The sequence below is a fragment of the Sorghum bicolor genome, chromosome 2, assembly GCF_000003195.3.
Source record: "Sorghum bicolor cultivar BTx623 chromosome 2, Sorghum_bicolor_NCBIv3, whole genome shotgun sequence".
NCBI classification, from domain to species: domain Eukaryota; kingdom Viridiplantae; phylum Streptophyta; class Magnoliopsida; order Poales; family Poaceae; genus Sorghum; species Sorghum bicolor.
The window spans coordinates 67069043-67087713 of NC_012871.2; the positions used below are offsets into that span (position 1 = coordinate 67069043).

At 41.9% G+C, this 18671-nt stretch overlaps 1 protein-coding gene across 3 annotated transcripts; it reads right to left on the bottom strand.

Moving 5' to 3' along the window:
- LOC8077243 (protein indeterminate-domain 9) lies at nucleotides 6979-16230 on the bottom strand. Of its 3 annotated transcripts, none has more exons than XM_021452934.1 (5): nucleotides 16107-16230; nucleotides 12866-13194; nucleotides 12336-12732; nucleotides 8599-8775; nucleotides 6979-8387 (listed from the first exon to the last, which is right to left on the bottom strand). In XM_021452934.1, the coding sequence occupies exons 2-5, from the start codon at nucleotides 12981-12983 to the stop codon at nucleotides 7331-7333; spliced, it is 1749 nt and encodes a 582-aa protein (XP_021308609.1). In that variant the 5' UTR covers nucleotides 12984-13194; nucleotides 16107-16230; the 3' UTR covers nucleotides 6979-7330. The 3 variants fall into 3 exon arrangements, with proteins under 3 accessions (XP_021308609.1, XP_002462814.2, XP_021308608.1); XM_002462769.2 differs by lacking the exon at nucleotides 16107-16230 and adding an exon at nucleotides 13552-13715; XM_021452933.1 differs by lacking the exon at nucleotides 16107-16230 and adding an exon at nucleotides 13552-13715 and having other exon boundaries at nucleotides 12866-13199.

Consider the following 18671-nt stretch of genomic DNA (forward strand, 5'->3'; position numbering starts at 1 on the left):
TCCCAATGTTCCCTAGCAAAACTTTCGACGTGCCTCACATGTATACATGATAGATCCTCTTTCCCTTATATAGTTACGCCGTGTTTGGTAGTGCTCCATGACTCATGTAACGAAACACTCTCCCGTTAAACCGTTGCGCTCTAGAAAATAAACACGCTAAGAGGAGCACGAACAGGGAGGAGGAGCCAAAAAAAAAAAGAAGGTTTGCTTAGCTCACCGTTGCTCGGTTGCTCCCGTGGAGTCAGCGTGCGCATCAGCTAAGCACGGAGTGAGGCGCGTCAGCACATCATAGGACATAGCTTTGTATGGTGTTACATTTAAGTCATAGAAACCGAAAATTATGCCATGTTTCACAATTTACGACACACATGACAAAGATCCCATTTGTTGCCTATTCCTCGTAGCTAAAGGTGTTCTACGACAAAATTGATATTCTCGTCTTAATTTCGCGTGGAATATATCCATCAGGCATTCACCATTTGTTCCGTAGCATCTAGCTACCCCAAATGTTTCCTAGCAAAACTTTTGAAGTGCCTCGTATGTATATGATAAATCCTCCCCTTATGTAGTTACACCACGTTTGGTAACGCTCTCCACGACTCCAGTAAGGAAACACTCTCCTGTTGAACCGTTGCGCAACTAAAGTTTTAGAAAATAAATGCACTACGAGGAGCACGGAAAGGGAGCTGGTGCCAAAAAAGAAAGCTTTGCTTAGCTCCCAGTCGCTCGGTCGCACCCGTGGGCTCAGTGTGCGCGTCAGCTAATCACGGAGTGGGGCGCATCATGGCATCACAGACAAGAGACAACCTTTTATGGCATTACATTTAAGTCGTGGAAACTGAAAATTATGCCATGTTTCACAATTTACGATGCACACACGACAAAGATCCCATTCATCATCTCCTATTGTTCCCTGTAGGGTTTAAGGTGTTCTAAGACAAAATTAATATTCTCATCTTAATTTCACATGGACTATATCCTTTAGGTTTTCACCCCTTTGTTCTGTAGAATTTAGCTTCCTCCAAATGTTCCCTAATCCCTAGCAAAACTTTTGATGTGCCTCTTATGTATACGACAAATCCTTCCCTTATATAGTTATGCTATGTTTCGTAACACTCCACAAGAAGCTCCACGACTCTGGTAACGAAACGCTCTCCCTTTGAACCATTATGCAAGTAAAGGTCCAAAAAATAAAAGCACTAAGAGGACCACAAACAGGGAGCTGAAGCCAAAAAAAGGAAGGTTTGATTATCTCCTTGTTGCTCGGTCGCTCCCGTGGACTTAGCATGCGCATCAGCTAAGCACAGAGTGGGCGCACATCAGCACATCACAAGACAACAAATATAGCCTTCTATGGTGTTACATTTAAGTTGTAGAAACTAAAAATTATGTTACATTTAAGAATTTACGATGCACACTTTAAGGTGTTCGACGATAAAATTAATATTCTCATATTAATTTCACGTGGACTATATCATCCTTCAGTCTTCACCCTTTGTTCTGTAGCATTTAGCTACCTCAAAATATTTCCTAGCAAAACTTTCGATGTGCCTCATAGGTACATGACAAATCCTTTCCTTATATAGTTACGCTAGGTTTGGTAACGCTCCATGAGAAGCTCCTCGACTCCAGTAACGAAATGTTCTCCTGTTGAACCGTTGCACAATTCAAGCTCTAGAAAATAAATGCACTAAGAAGAGCACGAACAAGGAGCAGGGCCAAAAAAGGAAGGTTTGCTTAGCTCCATGTCACTTGGTCGCTCCTGTGGGCTCAGCATTCACATAAGCTAAGCATGGAGTGGGGCGCATCAGTGCATCACAGGTTTCGAGGGTAGATACCCAAGGTACCCCACGACACGGCCTACGAAACAATTTAGGTGGCCCAGCATTTACAGCGCACCTCGACCACACTTCATCCCCCAACCACGTAGCACACAGCCACCTCGACCACCTCTGGCCTCGGCCAAAGGAGCACAGAAAGGATCGAGGGGTGGTCGGTGCATTAAATGCACCTACCCTGATAGGATGCGCATGCACCACGCACACTTCTCTAGGACAAAGAAGGACGATCATCCAACAGACCGTAGGACCTTGGCATGCACCAACCACCCTTTGGACCACAAGGTCCTAGGGTGGAGCATCATCTCTCAAACCAATCCCTCGCAGAGTCAAGGACTACACCATGATAGGGTGACATCACATCATGGCTTTAGATCGCCTAACCTCTGCTTGACTCAACGGGGAGGCGTAGGGCCGTGCTTACGATGGGCATGGGCCTCACGGCTGCGAGCCGACTTCCCTAGAACCAACCAAAATGAAGATTCCTCAACTCAACCACATATGGTCTGAGACAACGCTACCGCGGCCAAGAGGGTGGGTGGCTTGTAGAGGATGCCCACCCCATTCGCATACTAGCGCCACGATGCTCCCCTGGGATAACGGGCGCAAGGGCAAAAGCCATGACGTGCACTATGCGCCCACGTTGCACAGGACAGTAGGTGAACAAGAAGCACAACCCGCACTGTGCCACCATGGCACGCCATACCTTGACGTAGGGAACAATAATCGATGATGATACCCGGACATGCAATAGAAGCAGGGACAAGACGTAGAGGGCCCACCGACCAAGCTCGCCAACCTCTCTCACCCCTCAGGCTTTTGACCACTCGGGTCGAAAGAGCACTCTTCCCTTACTCTAGATAGGATCTGAACTATCCTGGTTCCTCTCACTCTCTCATCCATGCTTATGAGCGCCCCTGCTGTAAGCCTTCAGAGCACTTGAACCAAGGAACACGAAGTTGGACCCCTATGAGCTGGACGTAGGGCTCTGTCCCCAACCAGTATTCTCAAGTGCCACCATATATTTCCTTGAGTGACGTCGCGCTAGATTTACTGATTGGTCCACGAAACACTAAAAAAAACAAATATAACCTTCTATGGTGTTACAATTTTGTGTGTGTGCAACATAAATTGTGAAAAATGACCCGTAGCGAAAGGTGTTATGTGACAATTAATATTCTCATCTTAATTTCATATGGAGTATATCCTTCAAGCCTTCACCCTTTGTTCTGTAGCATTTATCCGAATGTTCCCTAGCAAAACTATCGATTGTGCCTCACATGTACACGTAATCCTTCCCTTATATAGTTATGCCACGTTTGGTATAGCTCTACGAGTAGCTCCATGACTTCGGTATGCTCGGCTCCCTCTTGCTCCCATGGGCCTAGCGTGTGCATTAGTGCGGGCACATCAACATTGCGGAGTGGGGGCGGATTAGCGCATCAGTTCGATTTGCCTTGGAGTAATGATAAAAAGAGTAAAAAATGTTCAAAAACTGAATTACAATATAGAAAACGAATACAATCAATTCGTGATATTTTTATATTTTTGCAATTACACAGTACAAAAATGGTTGAAAATAGTTGTGAAACTAACTGAAACTGACAAATTTTTATGTTTAACAAAATTCGAAAATGATATTGTAATATAGAAAATGATATTATATTATAGAAAACGAAACCGGTCGGTTTAAAATATTTCTATTCCGTTTTCACTCAGGCCTTGGAGATGCATCAAAGTGAGGTGCAGGACTGCAGAGGCACTTGGTGGGAGGGGCGAAGGTGGGTCGAGGCCATTGCAAAGAGACAAAAAGAAAGTAAGAAAAAATAGAGGGTTATTACAGACATCACCATTTGCAAAACTGTGAGATGTTGTTTTGCGAAACCTTTTTATAACCAAAGTAGCCGGAGCCAAAAAGAACTGCTTGATCAAAATAGTTGAAGCAGTTTTGGATGAAGACGGAGCCACTACCGGACAGCAGGGGTTTGCCGTGTGTTTGACGCACACGGCAAAGCCCAAATTACACACGGCGAAGGCTTTGCCGTGTGTTGCTCACGGCAAAGAACACACGGCGAACTCTTTCACGGTGAACCCTATTTTTACTCACGGCCAAATTATGGGCACACGGCGAAACTTTGCCGTGAGTCAATCTTGACACACGGCAAAGAAAAGATAACGAACGGTGGGAGACGGCCTAACGGCAGGGTTTGCCGTGTGTCACCATGTGGACACACGGCAAAGTCTCAATGTTTGCCGTGTGCCAGGGTTGGGCACACGGCAAACCCCAACGAAAAACGGCAAAGAAAAGATAACGAACGGTGGGAGACGGCCTAACGGCAGGGTTTGCCGTGTGTCACCATGTGGACACACGGCAAAGTCTCAATGTTTGCCGTGTGCCAGGGTTGGGCACACGGCAAACCCCAACGAAAAAATTTAAAGTCTTGAACTTTTTTGCGGCCCATGGGATTCGAACCCATGACCTCCCTCTCGCGTTTCTTCACTCTTAGCCACTGCACCATACTATGACTTCTGTTTATATTGCATTTCGGTTGCTCAAATATTATATCAAATTATGTGTAAATTGATAATTTGAGGTCCTAAATGATTTCAAATCAAAAAGTTGTCAACTACAAAGTTTCATAACTTTTTGGGATCTACAATTTTCATTTAGGGAGTTTCTTCATCCGAGGTCGTTTACAAAATTTGAATTTCAAATTTGAGAAATTCAAACGTAGTTTTTGCATGACAAGATGATTCCAAAATAAAAAGTTGTCAACTACAAAGTTTCATAACTTTTTGAGATTTACAAAGTTTATTTAGAGAGTTTTTCCATCCGAGGTTATTTTAAAAATTTAAAATTTAAAATTTTCAATTAAAATGCTGAAAATAATTAAGAAATAGTAAACAATTCCGAAAAATTTCTAAACTTGGACACGACACAACCTATATGGTGCAGTGCCTATAGAAAAAGTTTTAAAATCAAATTCAAATATAAAAGTCAAATCTACTCCAACTCATGCTTCTTCACTCATATCTCTATGGAACTTATTCGAAGATTGTCTGGTTTCTATACATCATACATGACAACTTGTTCAAAATCTTTCCAAACTTTTTTTATGGCCTCTATGTATGATAACATGACATATGTATAAGTTTCAGGATTTACGGAATAAAATAGCATTTATTAGAATTTTTGAAATGTACCGACACACGTTCCGCGTCGTGTCTCCTAACCACGGCATTCAAAAGTCATTTCCGTTTCGAATGTGTGTTCTCAAACAGGGTTGGGTAACATGAATATTATTTTTTTGATATTTTTTCCAACTATTTCACTGACTCGTAGTTCAAATTTGAACGTAACCGGAAAAATAAAAATAAATAATATTAATTGTAAAAATATAGCAAACATGTTTCAAATTTTATGAAATTTGAGTATGGAGTTACAAATGGTGAATGTGTAGAGAAGAAAAAATTTGGAGGACAAAAACTGAAAAAAAGATAAATTGTTTGTCGTGTGTCGCACCCGTGGCACACGGCAAAGTTTGTGTTTGCCGTGTGCCAGCCTCAAGCACACGGCAAACCCAGGCTTTGCCGTGTGCCTAACGGCCGCACACGGCAAACGTTGACGGCTGGAGGTGGGCGTTAGCGTGGGTTAGCTTTTGTGGTGTGCCCTGTTTTTGCCATGTGTTGCTCACGGCAAAAGTTTGAGTTCGCCGTGTGCCTGGTGTTTGCCGTGTGCAACACACGGTAAAGGACAAATATACCGTGTGCCTAGCGTTTGCCGTGTGCTTGGATTAGACACACGGCAAACTCGACCTTTGCCGTGTGTTGCTCACGGCAAACGGGCGGACACACGGCAAAGGCTGGCTCTCCGGTAGTGAGCTCTACCAAATGGGATATGTTCATGTGTGTGTGAGACAGTGAGAGAGAGGGCTGAGCTAGTTAGGGACAACAAAGTCAAGCAGTAGGCAAAGCAACAAATCATATTTTTTTTATGAAACAGGAGGGGTTGAAAAAAAAAACCCTACTGAAATTTATTGAAAACAAAACTGTATAAACTGTACAAGTAAGTTCAAGAAACAAAAAAGTCAAGAAGAAAATAGCCAAGATTACACAAACTCCTTGAAAACTGATTTGCATGCATCTCTGTACTGATCAGAACGTTGTTGGTGTTAGGCAAAATGGCATTTAAACTGAACCAGCAGGCCATAGCAAAAAGGACAATAAAACAGAAGATGGTCCAGATCTTCTTCAACAATTAGAGTGCAAAAGACACAGTTATAATTCGAAAGATGCATGTTCCTTCGTCTGAGCAGTGCCCTGGTGCTCAGCCTGTCCTTTAGGACTAACAAAAAAAGAATTTTCTTTTGTTTTGACATGTTGATTTCCATAGCCATTTGTAAGTTCTATGCACATTAGGATGACCAATCAGATGCTTGTAGGACTTGCTAGAGGAAAAGGTAGGTGAACCCCATATATAGGACCAAACATTATTAGCCTGACTTAGCTGCAAATTCTGAAGAATAACTGACAGCTCCTAAAACTGAGCATAGGCTTCATTAGAAAGTGGCAAATGAAAGAAATTCTGGAGAAGTGTACGTAGTAGAGGCTGCCACACATATTCAAAGATAAATATGCACTGATGATGCGTGCTTCGGTACGTAGATTTTGGTTGGTGTATGTAGCTCCTCCTGCGCTGCCTTGAACTCCTGATCGCCTTGTTTAGTTCCTCAAAAATTTTGCAAAATTTTTCAGATTTCTTGTCAGATCGAATCTTTGGACGTATGCATGGAGTATTAAATATAGATGAAAATAAAAATTAATTGCACAGTTTGGTCGGAATTGACGAGACGAATCCTTTGAACCTAATTAGTCCATAATTGGAAAATATTTGTCAAATACAAACAAAGTGCTACTATTCCTATTTTGCAAAATTTTTTGGAAGTAAACAAGTCCCTAGCAAAGAGCACAATCTTGCCTATATATATATATATGCTTCTGCATTCCGCACCGCCAGCCCCTTTCAGCTTTGAAAGGAGCACGACCCAGAGAAGAACCCAACATGAAATACGACGAGCACCACATCATCATGCAACAACAACACCACAGCATATCCAGAAGAACACGAGACAACAAGCAGTAAAGGTCCAAAACATTGTGCTTAAATTCTGGTCTGGGTACGGCTCTACATAATGAACTCGACATCATGGGAGATCGCCATCTCCAGCCAAAACAGTACACACTTAAAAACACCACGAAATTGTAACGAGAAAACGAAACCAACAAGTTTAGCTGCTTTGCACGCAGCCCTGCTAGCCATATCAATCATGGCAGCATATAAAAACGGAAATTAACTCACGAAAACAGAACTAGTTTAAGTTTACCCGATCTCTCTGAGATCGTCACTCACTAGCTTACCGTTCCATGCATGCGAAAGCTACCTTTCCCGTGCATGATCGTTTATTCTTGTTGTTCATTCCCGGTCTGATCCATCACATGAACCATTTCATCTGGGTAGGGTCCAGGGCGCCCATGTTGGGGAGGCCGGCCGTCGGCGCCATCGCGTCGTCGTCCCTGCCGACGCCGAGGAAGTCTCTCGTGCTCAGATTGCCGTCGTCCACGCCCGCCATTCCTGCAGTGCCGGCGAAGCCGTCGGTGCCAGTGCCTCCCATTAACGGCAGAGAGTTCATGATGAGATCATGGAAGTGTGCCTCCTGAGTCATCCCTTCTTCTGCTGCCCTGCTAGTCCCCTGGCCGCTGACGGTGCCGGTGAAGCAGGCTACAGGGAGCAGCGAGCTGGAGCCGGTGTGGGTGGTGGTGCTCGACGTCGAGCCCATCTGAGCCGCCTTCATCAGGAGCGCCGTGGCCGAGTTCTGGACCTTGGCGGCCGATGCAGATGAGTTGTTGTACAGGGAAGGGAAGCCTCCGCTGAGGTGGCTTCCGACGGACGCCGCCATCAGGTTGCCATGCTCTGCGGTGCTTCCACTGCCGCCGCCGGTGACGTTGAACTGGTCTTGGATGACAAGGCGCGCGTCCTGGCTGCCGAACGTGCCGCCACCATTGTTGCCAGCTGAGAAGAAGCCAAGGTTCAGGAGGTTGTTACCATTGGCGAAGGCGGCGTTGTTGCTGCTGCCCGGCCCCGGCTGGTGGTGCTGCTCGGGGAGTTGCATCAGGCCATGGAAGGGCGCCTTGCCGTGGAGCAGGGGGGCCTGGTGGCTGCCCTGGGAGCAGTCCTCGGAGAAATCCTGGGCGGTTGGAGGAGCGCCGCCGCCGAGGAAGTAAGATGACGAGGAGGCCGACGCCTGAGAGCGGAACATGGAGCTGGAGCCCGAAGAGGATGGCATGATGTGGTCAAACTGCACAGCTGCTGCTGCTGAAGAGGACTGGCTGGCTTGGTGTGCAAAGCCATGCATCTGGGCGGCGGTGCCAGAGAGCCCTAGGCTCTTGCTGCCGGTGCCGACGTAGAGGCCGGCGCCCAGGGGCGGCATCTGCGCGCTCTTAAGAGCCAGCGCGTCGCAGATGGCGCGGTGGGTGATGAAGCTGTGCATCCTGTTCATGCGTGTGCATCGAAGAGTTAAAATTTTTGAAAAAGATGGTAGAGTTAAAATCTAAAGAAATTACAACGAATATATACATATAATTTATTAAGAGTAGAGTACATGCAGCTTTAGCTTACCAAACTTTGCAATGGTAGTATCTTAGCTAGAGTTCATTAAAAAAAATATACATATAGTTAATTAAAAGTAGAGAGTACACATACTGCGAGGCTTCTGCTGCTGAAGAGGACTGGCCTTCATCTGCGAAGCCACCGGAGAGCCCGAGGCTATCGCTGCCGACGTAGAGGCCGGCGCACGGCGGCGGCATCTGGGCGGTCTTAGTACGATCCGCGGCCAGCGCGGTGCCGCACATAGCGCGGTGGGTGATGAAGCTGTCCTTCCTGCATGGGTACATGGATGGAAGAGTCAAAATCTAGAGATACTACAACTAGTATAAGGTGCAGCTTGAAATTACCAACAGTTGTAATGATAATAGAAATTATTAGGACGTTAGCGTTAGGAAATATTTTTTCTCTCGCAAAATGTTTATACATCTTTGAATTAAAGTAGAAAAATGTCAAATATAATACGCTGTTGTGGCGTTCTAGGAAGTTATTAAAGTTCTACAAGAATGCACGGACCCTTCTAATGTACTAGTAAATACCTCCTCTGTTTCTTTTTAATTGTCGCCGTTGGCATACATGCTGCAAGTTTAACTCTATTTGTAGAAAATACGTGCAACATTTGTATCTCCAAATAAATTTATTAAAAAACTAGATTCAAAATCTTTATAATGATACTAATTATGTATTATAAATATTAATATTTTTAATATATAATTGCCGGCAGTTGTTGTTTGGAAAGCATAAGTGACAATTAAAAAGGGACGGAGGGAGTATTATTTTTACGAAAAATAAGAACATATGAATCAATATAAAATAAAATGCCAAGATAGACTCGTTCAAATCAAAATTAGATGTTGTTTTAGGCTGTTGGTCTGGGCTTACAAAAATTTACATGCTGTTTGTTCTGTACGCATGTGGCAACATTGCGTGGTTCACAAAAAAAAAAATAGACCATGTTAATTGCTAAGATATATAGTTGGCAGTGAGAATTATATTAGATGTACAGTAGTTATATGGGAAAATCATGCAAAAAGCCAAAAAAAAAGGACTCTGAATTCCATATGCAAGATGCTATAATAACAAGTGGTTCTTGGTGCCTTCCCCGTTTGTTTTGCCTCCAAACCAAGGGGTTGAGAGAGAATTGAGATGAATTAAATCCTCTACCAGTCAAAATCCTCCTCACTACCCATGGTTTAGAGATGAAACGAAAAGACCTAGTGTTCAAAACATTACATTGTACATATTCTCTCTAGACAAAAAAAAACATATCGCTTATGGCCAAAAACCTTAAAAACTATGAACTTCAATACCTATTGCGTCATTTAGTTTGAAAATACATGCATAAGCAGATAAGCTACACACGTACTCACTCTGTCTATGAAAGCTTCAACTCCTAGAATTCGTGTCAGTCAAATTTTTTTAACTTTGACCAACTTTATAAAAAAGAGCATCAATATTTATGATATAAAATGAGTATCTTATAAAAATATATTCTACAATAAATCTAATGTTATTAATTTAATACTATATATATCTTAGCATTTTTTTAAAAAATTAATTAAAGTTTTAAAAAATTGACTTATGACAGTGAGTATATAATGCGCTCAGGCAGTATAACGGAGCCAACCCACCAATTCCTCCGTAGCCAAAACCAACAGACAACTTCCTAGCAAAGTTAATTCCCGCCAACCCACTAACTTGGTTTCAAAGGTCTAGAGATGGAAGTAGTTTGAACCTTGTCTGGTTATAAATGAGTCTAGTTGGAATTGATTGCTGCTGGTTTAGATTTAACTTGTTTTTGAGTGGTTTAAACTGTGTTCTGACTGGTTTGAACTGGGTTTGGTTGGAATAGGATCTGGTTCCCAGCTATGTTAGGTCTGATTGCTGCTGGTTGGACTAGCTCTAGTTTTTGCGGTTCCAATTGTGTTTTGACTGCTTGGAAGTTGGAACTATACATGTTTAATAAAACTTCATCAAAAATATATAGCCTCATTTTGAGTGGTACATTTTTTCCTGGCAACATGCTTCAAACAGATTTAAAATCTAATATACGGTTGATGAGAACTCTGTATTACTATTTCAAATCATGGAAAGGTTCTCCCTGCATGCAAGCTACTGATGGGAATTATTGGCTTGGGCAGGTTCTAGTTGGCTTGCTCAATTGATACACCATCCATCCAAAAAAAGATGATGTTTTAGCTGTGAATCTGGACAAATACCTTGTCCAGATTCATAGCTATTGTCCATATTCATTTTTCAGATTTATAACTAAAATATTTTTTTGGACGGAGAAAGTACGTTGTTGCATGTAGTAGGATGGGTGAGCGTGTTTTTAGCCTTATATATCATGTATATTTGTATTTAAGAGACTTGCAAAATCTCTTGAATCCGAAGGATTTTAAGAAGATCTTATAAAATAATTAGTGTCAAAGATACACATTGAAAAGTGTAAATCAAGTGTGGCAAATATTTTTTTAACCCGAGTAGTAACTAGCAATTATTAGCATAATATTTTTATTAATTAAAGATTTCATACAAAATCTTGAGTGAATAAAAATAAGCTGCTTAATATTAAACCAATAACATCTCGATATCCCTTTTTTTTCTAGAAGGAAGTCTACTTATTTATTGAGTGGAAATTCTACAAGTGGCAGGAAGCTACTTATTTATGGAGCAGAAAATCTACAAGTGGCAGGAAGCTACTTATTTATGGAGCAGAAAATCTACAAGTGGCATGAAGCTACTACTATTTATGGAGCAGAAAATCTACAAGTGGCAGGAAACTACTATATTAAATAGTGAATCAAATGCTATCTGTTCTTAAATGTACTGGCTGGAGGAATAATTACTGGTGCAATGCTGGGACATAATGAGCGCAGACCCTTGCAAACATAACATTTGACTGATATGTTGTACTAGCTAGGCCATGAAAACCAACTGCATGCCTGAATTTCACAGAAAAGAATGAGGTGGTGCATTAATAGTCTATTTATCAAATTTTGTGGAATATGATTTTATTTCTCGTAATAATACTAACTATTAGCATATCAAGAATGAGGTGTTTTTATTTTACAAACCAAACAAAAATGTGAGTAAAAAAATCATGAACTCTCTAATACCTCATTCCTCAAACCAAACACCATATTACTTAAGGCCTACTTGGTTGCTTCACCAGCAGCGTCATGAGCTGTGTGAAGTTGTTTTTTTATGAAACAGGTACAACTTCCCCGATGAAGCTCCTTAAATTAAGCTCTCGCATAGGAATGAGATGGGATGGACATGAAAATAATAGCTTTTCATAGCTAAACCTCACACCTATGGGTCCTACAGTGATTCTGTGAGAGCATGTGTAAAAAAATCTACATGCAGAGTTATTTTGCCAAATGGCTCACCAAAATAGAGCTATGGCCACAAAAATTGATTCACCGATGATGTTGAGCTATGCCAAACAAAGCTTTAGTATTGACAACCCAAACTCTAAAGTATCACATCATCTCTCATCAACAAATCCATCGTGACACAATCATGCAAAAGAGCCCATAAAGAAATGGGGGTAAGAAACGACAAACAAGCCAGAATACACAGGCAGAGACATCACAAGTGAGATAGGAGGAATCAGTGCAAATAGTTGTCCGGCTAGGCCAATGGTCAGGGGAGAAGGTAGTTTATTAATAGGGGCGAGGATGCACCCATGCCAAATTATCAAACTAATGGCTTTAAAATTTCACGACATATGCATCCCTATAAAAAATTATATGGACCCACAAGACAAACACCCCGCTAATTGTTCTAGCTTCATCACTATCGATGGTTGGGAATAGATCAGAGGAACAGACCTGGAGAAGAGGGCATCGCATTCGCAGCGATACTCACGCGTGCCACAGGTCTTGCAGTGTGCCTTCCAATCAGACTCCACGGCGTAGCGCTTATTGCACTTATCACACTTCAAATTCTTCTCACCATGCTTGCGGCTATAGTGCTTCTTGATCCCCGTGAGGTCACCCAATGCTCGAGATGGGTCGTGGTGCACACATGTTGGCTCTGGGCACAGGTACACGCGACGACATGCCTCTTTGGGGTTCTTTGGCTTCAGCTTCCATGGCATGTTGTGGCCGCGCAGGTGCAGCTGTAGGTTTTGGTCCCGCTGGAAACCCTTCTGGCACACCGGGCACACAAACCGGTTTGTTGCTAGTAGTGTCTGTGGTGATAACGCGACCACCTCCGCATCAGGTCCTGTGCACATATGTATCAAATGGTCCATCGATCAGACTAGAAAAGAAATAATCTTCAAAATGTTCAATGAATATAACAAGACATATTTTATCAATCATGTCATTCAAGTGGTAGCTAGGATTAGGGGACTTACTTGGATTGCCGGGTCGCCGATTCCTCTTCTTTTTAGAGTTTTGTTCCAGAGAGGAGCCCTGTGGCTGCATCTGCATGTCACTAGTCCTAAAGAAGGGTGCAGATGAGGAGGATGGCATAGGAAGAAAACAACACAGATCGGTCACACCAGCTTAAACCATCCCAAGCTTCCTTGCTCTTTTGCTGATGCAATTGGTTGTGCGGTTGGTAGCTGCCTCCGTCGTTGGACTCTACTCTCATGTGACCGATGACCAATCCAAGTCATAGAGAGGCGACATGACAAACACTCTATGTATTTGTTTGCCTCAGTTCTGATGTCTTCTAAGAGATCTGATCTAGAAGACAAAGAGGACCAAAAGAATAAAACAAAAAAAAGAGTTGTGTGAGAAAGAGACAGTAAGTATCACAATAAATGTTTTAGCATTGAGGTTGAAAAAGAATCGACTGATGGATAAATTAGTTAGTATGTTCATCCGGATACACAAAACCAAAGAATTCCCCTTAGCCTATGCACCCAAACAAAGCAAGGGCTATGACAAAATAGTTCGCACACATTCACATATGCAAAAAACCAAGAAATCTATACCCATTCCAAACTCAAAGAAGCGGTCCAAGAGAACGCTCAGATGAGGAACGTATACACAAGAGAGAGAGAGAGAGATCAGGGATAAAAGAAACTAGATGCACCTGGAATCGGAGAAGATGGTTCTTTACAACAAACGCTTGAGGAATGAAGAAAGCAAATAAGAGCAAGAAAGTCCTATTGCCTTTTGCTTTCCTCCTTCGTAGCTTCAGAGTTTAGGATATCTCTTGGCCTGGCTGCAGCAATAGTAGTAGTAGGAGTGGGTTGCGCAGCGGTGCTGGCCTCTCATCAATATATGTACTTGGTGGAGGCCTGGTAGGTGGAGGGGCCGCACAATGCACGCGGCATTTTGGAGCCATTGGGGCCCACAAGTCTCTTGCAGTGTATAAATGGAGGAAAATAAATATTCTAAGGCACCTACCGTGATGCACAACGGTAGGATGATTAGGACCATCACATATGTATCCAATGGTTGGCGTTGTGTTGGCAAAGGTGGAATGGGGGATGTCTCGTGTTGGAATGGTTGGCTAGTTCACACCATCGAACCGAAACCAAAAATGATGTGTTGCTAGCTAGGGTGGCGTATGGATGTACATGCACATTTATTTATGTACCTTTCTCCATATGGTAGCAAAAGGAGCATGAGCAGTACATTTATCATCATTGTGCTGGCAATGGCGTGGCATATATATGCCAATGGATGCACTGTGCGTGAATTAATAGCGACAAATGAGTCCTCGTCACCGGTCTTGGCTGGCTTCTTTGGTGCATTCGTGTCATCTTGTGCATGGGGTTCACTAATGATGTGGTAGAGCCAGTTCAGAAGCAATCACCCTTGGGATCCTAGAATGGAGCTCTAAAACTTACCATGGGTCCTTGTAGTGACTAAAGCTACATATTATATATATGTATCGTGTGTATGAAAATCCTTATGGATCATTCTAGGTTGTCTCCTTAACGATCCAACAACCACCTACAATTCACAACATTATTATCTCAATATTCTTCTTATCAGAGAAAATATTACTAGTACATTAGAATATGATTGGAATCATATATATGATGATCGAAACTTTATTAAGTAAAACCAAGTTTTGGTATCTATAACACATTGGTACAAGTAGCCATTACAAAGAATAAAGAAATAATACTGATATGTATGCTCTAAGAATCATAGAATTCAAACTCAATTTATAGCTCAATACCAACTATCAATAATGTTCTAGTTCTAGAGAACTAGTCGTGCTTGCCTCTATTCACTTGTACCATGAAGTAAGACGTTCAAAGTGTATAACATACTCTGACATCATCCTACAAAATAAGGTGGTGAATAGTGTATTTGAGGCACCTAACAACAAATGATCGACAACTAAAAATGATGACTAATACTACTAGCATGATGATTTGTAGTTCTTTTGACCAATTGCGAGATTCTTATTTCCACAAAATCCATGTTGAACTAGAGCATACCCATATCCTTTTGGATGCAATGTGAAAGCATGCATAAATCAAAAGCAACGAGTCACCACTTTAGATCTCTTGGATAGATATTATGTAATAAATGGTTCACAAGTTTGGATGGATGACAATAGCTTATTGACTGATCTTGGCTAGATTCTTAATTTGGTAAATTGGTAGCGGGATCTAATGCATTGATGATAGATATCATGGAAAAACCATGACCTCAACATGGAATGCTAAGGCATTTAAACCCATAGTTTGTTAGATGAAGCCAACTATAAATTATGGAAACAATGATCAAAGTCATTTTCAAATAGGTACACACATGCAAATATTTTAAATGAACAAATACAAAAAGAACAATGATATATATGCTTTAAAAAACATGCAGCTCAGAACCAACCATCAACCAATGTTCCAACCTTAGAGAATAGCTTTTGTTGTCCTTATTCACTAGTACCACAAAGTCAGGCATTCAAATTCTATTATAAACTCCAGCGTTGTTGGTATAAATTAACTGCACTCCTTTAAATAAGATTTAAGTAAGATTATCTGCAAGCGCACAGATATCGTACCAATGTCACATTTTACCCGAGGGGTTTTAAATATCGTATCCACAGGGAAGGTATATATATATGTGTTGGTATAAATTAACTACACTCCATTTAAATAGATTTAAGTAGGATTATCCGCAAGCGCACATATATGATACCAGTGTCACATTTTACCTAGAGGTTTTAAATATCGTATCCATAGGGAACAGTTGTGATGATGACAGAGTATATAGAATTAACCTTACAATTAGGCTAGATCATATCAAGAAAAAGGAAATAGCTAATGCACTTTGGTTCCGACTTCGGTGAACTTTGTATAATATTGTCTTATTGGGCAAGTAACACGAATAGGAGAAGAATCAAAGTAATCTCCTACCAGGCACCTATAAGCCTATGAGTCCTATCAACGGGAAGTGGACTACAGAGGAATCAATGCAGCTAAAAAGTTACCTACGCGAACTACCACTGTCCGGCTGATCAGGGGATATCCACAAGTAAACCTAGCCTAGGCACCACGCCTACACTACGAAATACTACTTTAACCAAGTAATGACCAAGCTCAAAGCACTCAATATGAGTTGTGAACCAAAGAACAAATAAGAACAAGTTGCTTACTTAAATCAGAAGGGTAAGTACAAAAGTACCTCAGAATGCAGCTCTGGGCGAGGGAACTGAATCCAGAAGAATACAGCCACGAAGAAGCACCGACATGCCAGAACTCCTCCACAATCTCTACTCCTCTACTTAATCTCTCTAGTCTCTAAACAAGACTAGATCTAGAAGAACTAGTCTCTCCTAATTGCTACATCTAGATGAACTAGAACTAGATGAACTAGAACTAGAACAACTAGAGGGACCCTAACCCTAATTATGTAGAGAATATGAAGCACCGGGGTGTAGAATGCCTCTTGGGGGAGCCTTGGGCATCATTATATGGACCGAGGTGGAGTAGGGGGCAAGGAACCGCCACATCAGCAATTCGCGTCTTTATCTTGTGTGTACCGTCGGATCAAACCGACTTAAAATCGACGGAGGGATACTTTGCTTGGCTTCCAAGGAGGCATGGGAGGAAGACTCCAGAAGGTGGCGGACATCGGGCAAAGTAGGGCACTGACCGGCCCCAGGGTGGGGCCGACCAGCCCCACCTTTCCTCCTTCGCGGCTCTCGTTCCTTCGGGTGTCTTCTAGACCCTTCCTAAGTCTTCTCGTGATGTTTTTCGGTGCAGATGAGTTTCATGGTAAATATGCACTAGAATCCCTCTTTTCAGCTCTCTGTGAAATAAACCCTGGAAAATACAGAATATGCAAAACTCATGGAAATTGTTAGTTTAAACTCTATACTAGTGTGTATTCATGTTCTCCTTCGGGTTTAAAGTTCTAATAAAAATTGACGTTATCGACCGTCAACAATAGGACTTATAACTATAACATATACTATTGATGTGAACGATAAACCATAACTAGAATCCTACTCATAACAGGGATAAGTCACTTGATAAAAAATAAATAGTGATCAGTCATCATAAATAGATAAATATCAGAGCTCTTCTAGTCATAGTAATAGCTAGCTATTGGATAAACTCAGGAAGAAATACTAAGGTAATTGTATAACTACGTCAATGAATAACTCTAGTTAGTGCAATTACATCTAGAAATCATTGTTAAGTCAACCCTATATCATAATCACATGTAAAGAGGCATCAGCTAATGAGGATTTTAAGATGCAACCATCACCTCCTTTGCGACCACGCCCAAGCTTGCCCTACGTACGGGGGGTGGACTATAGAGGAACCAACGTAGCTGTCACCTATGCGGACTACCACACGACCCGACACATCAAGATGCCCTCGTAGATAAACAAGATATCTATACACCATGCCTACATATTGTCTACCATCTACTCACCAACTGATTGGGTAAACGCTATACGAGCAATTACATGGATTCAATAAAATCAAACCAACTATCCTAGACATATAATCAAAGTAGACCATGACTATTGCAATTAAGAATACATAAGAGATTAAGAACAATGTTGCCTGAATCATAATATTGAATACAATGAGAGAAAGGTACTAGAGCTATACCGAACTCCACGCTCCAGACAGACGCCAAGGGCTCCGGATCCCGCGGAAGAACTAGAACTCTTCTACTTCTAATCTAACTAGGCTAAAATTATGAACTAGAGTGGCTTTGATGAACTAGAGAAGGCTCTTGATGAATGGATCTCCAAATGACTTGATGCCTCCAGGGAGGGGGGTCTGCCCCTTTATTTATCGCCCGGTGGGATCGACGTGCGCCGCAGGATCAAACTGACTTAATGAAGGGCCAAGATGACTCGGAGGCGGTGGAGGAAACTTCTAGAAGGGGGGCTGAAACCCTAACAGGGGGGCACCGACCGGCGCCATGGTGGGGCCGGCTGGCCCCACCTAGCGACCTCTGGCCCCTGGTTTCTTCCGGTGTCTTCGAGAGTCTTCCCACATCCCATTTGTGATCTTTTTCGTGGCGGATAAGTTTTGTGGTAAATATGCACTTGAATCCCTCTTTTCAGCTTTTCAGGAAATAGACCATAGAAAATACAGAATATGCAAAACTCATGGAAATTGTCAGTTTAAACCCTAGACTAGTGTGTTTTCATGTTCTCCTTTGGGTTTAAAGTTCTAATAAAAGTTGACGTTATCGATTGTCAACAAGCGTCATCCTACAAAATAAGGTGATGTATAGTGTATTTAAAGCATCTAACATGCCTTTAAAGTCCATATGCTTTCTACTCAATGAACCAGTAGCACATGACCAAGAACCAGAAATGACGATTGATACTACTGGCGTGATGATGGCAGTCCTTTTGAGAAATTGTGAGATCCTTTTTTCACAAAAGCCATGCTGATCTAGAGCATACCCATATCCTTTTAGATGCAACATGATGCATAAGTCAAAGGCATTGAGTCAGCACTTTGGATCTCTTAGCTAGATATTATGTAATAGATGAGTCACTAGTTTGGCTGGGATCACATTGGGTGAGTCATTAGTCTTGGCTAGATTCTTAGTTTGTTATTTGGTAGTAGCAAGCAATGCATTGCTGATGGATATTATGGAAAATCCATGACCACAACATGGAATTCTAAGCCATTGTTAGTATTTCTTATGTTCATAGATAAATCTACAAGCGCAGAAATATCATTTCTAGAGGGGGTCTAGGTCCTTTTATAA

Excerpts from the sequence above, each read along its gene's own strand:
- LOC8077243 (XM_021452934.1), bottom strand. The coding sequence starts at position 12,983 with ATGCCATCCTCCTCATCTGCACCCTTCTTTAGGACTAGTGACATGCAG. Across the intron at positions 12,733-12,865 it reads TCGGCGACCCGGCAATCCAA|GACCTGATGCGGAGGTGGTC; the intron begins GTAAGTCCCCTA and ends ATATGTGCACAG. Across the intron at positions 8,776-12,335 it reads TGCGATGCCCTCTTCTCCAG|GAAGGACAGCTTCATCACCC; the intron begins GTCTGTTCCTCT and ends GTACCCATGCAG.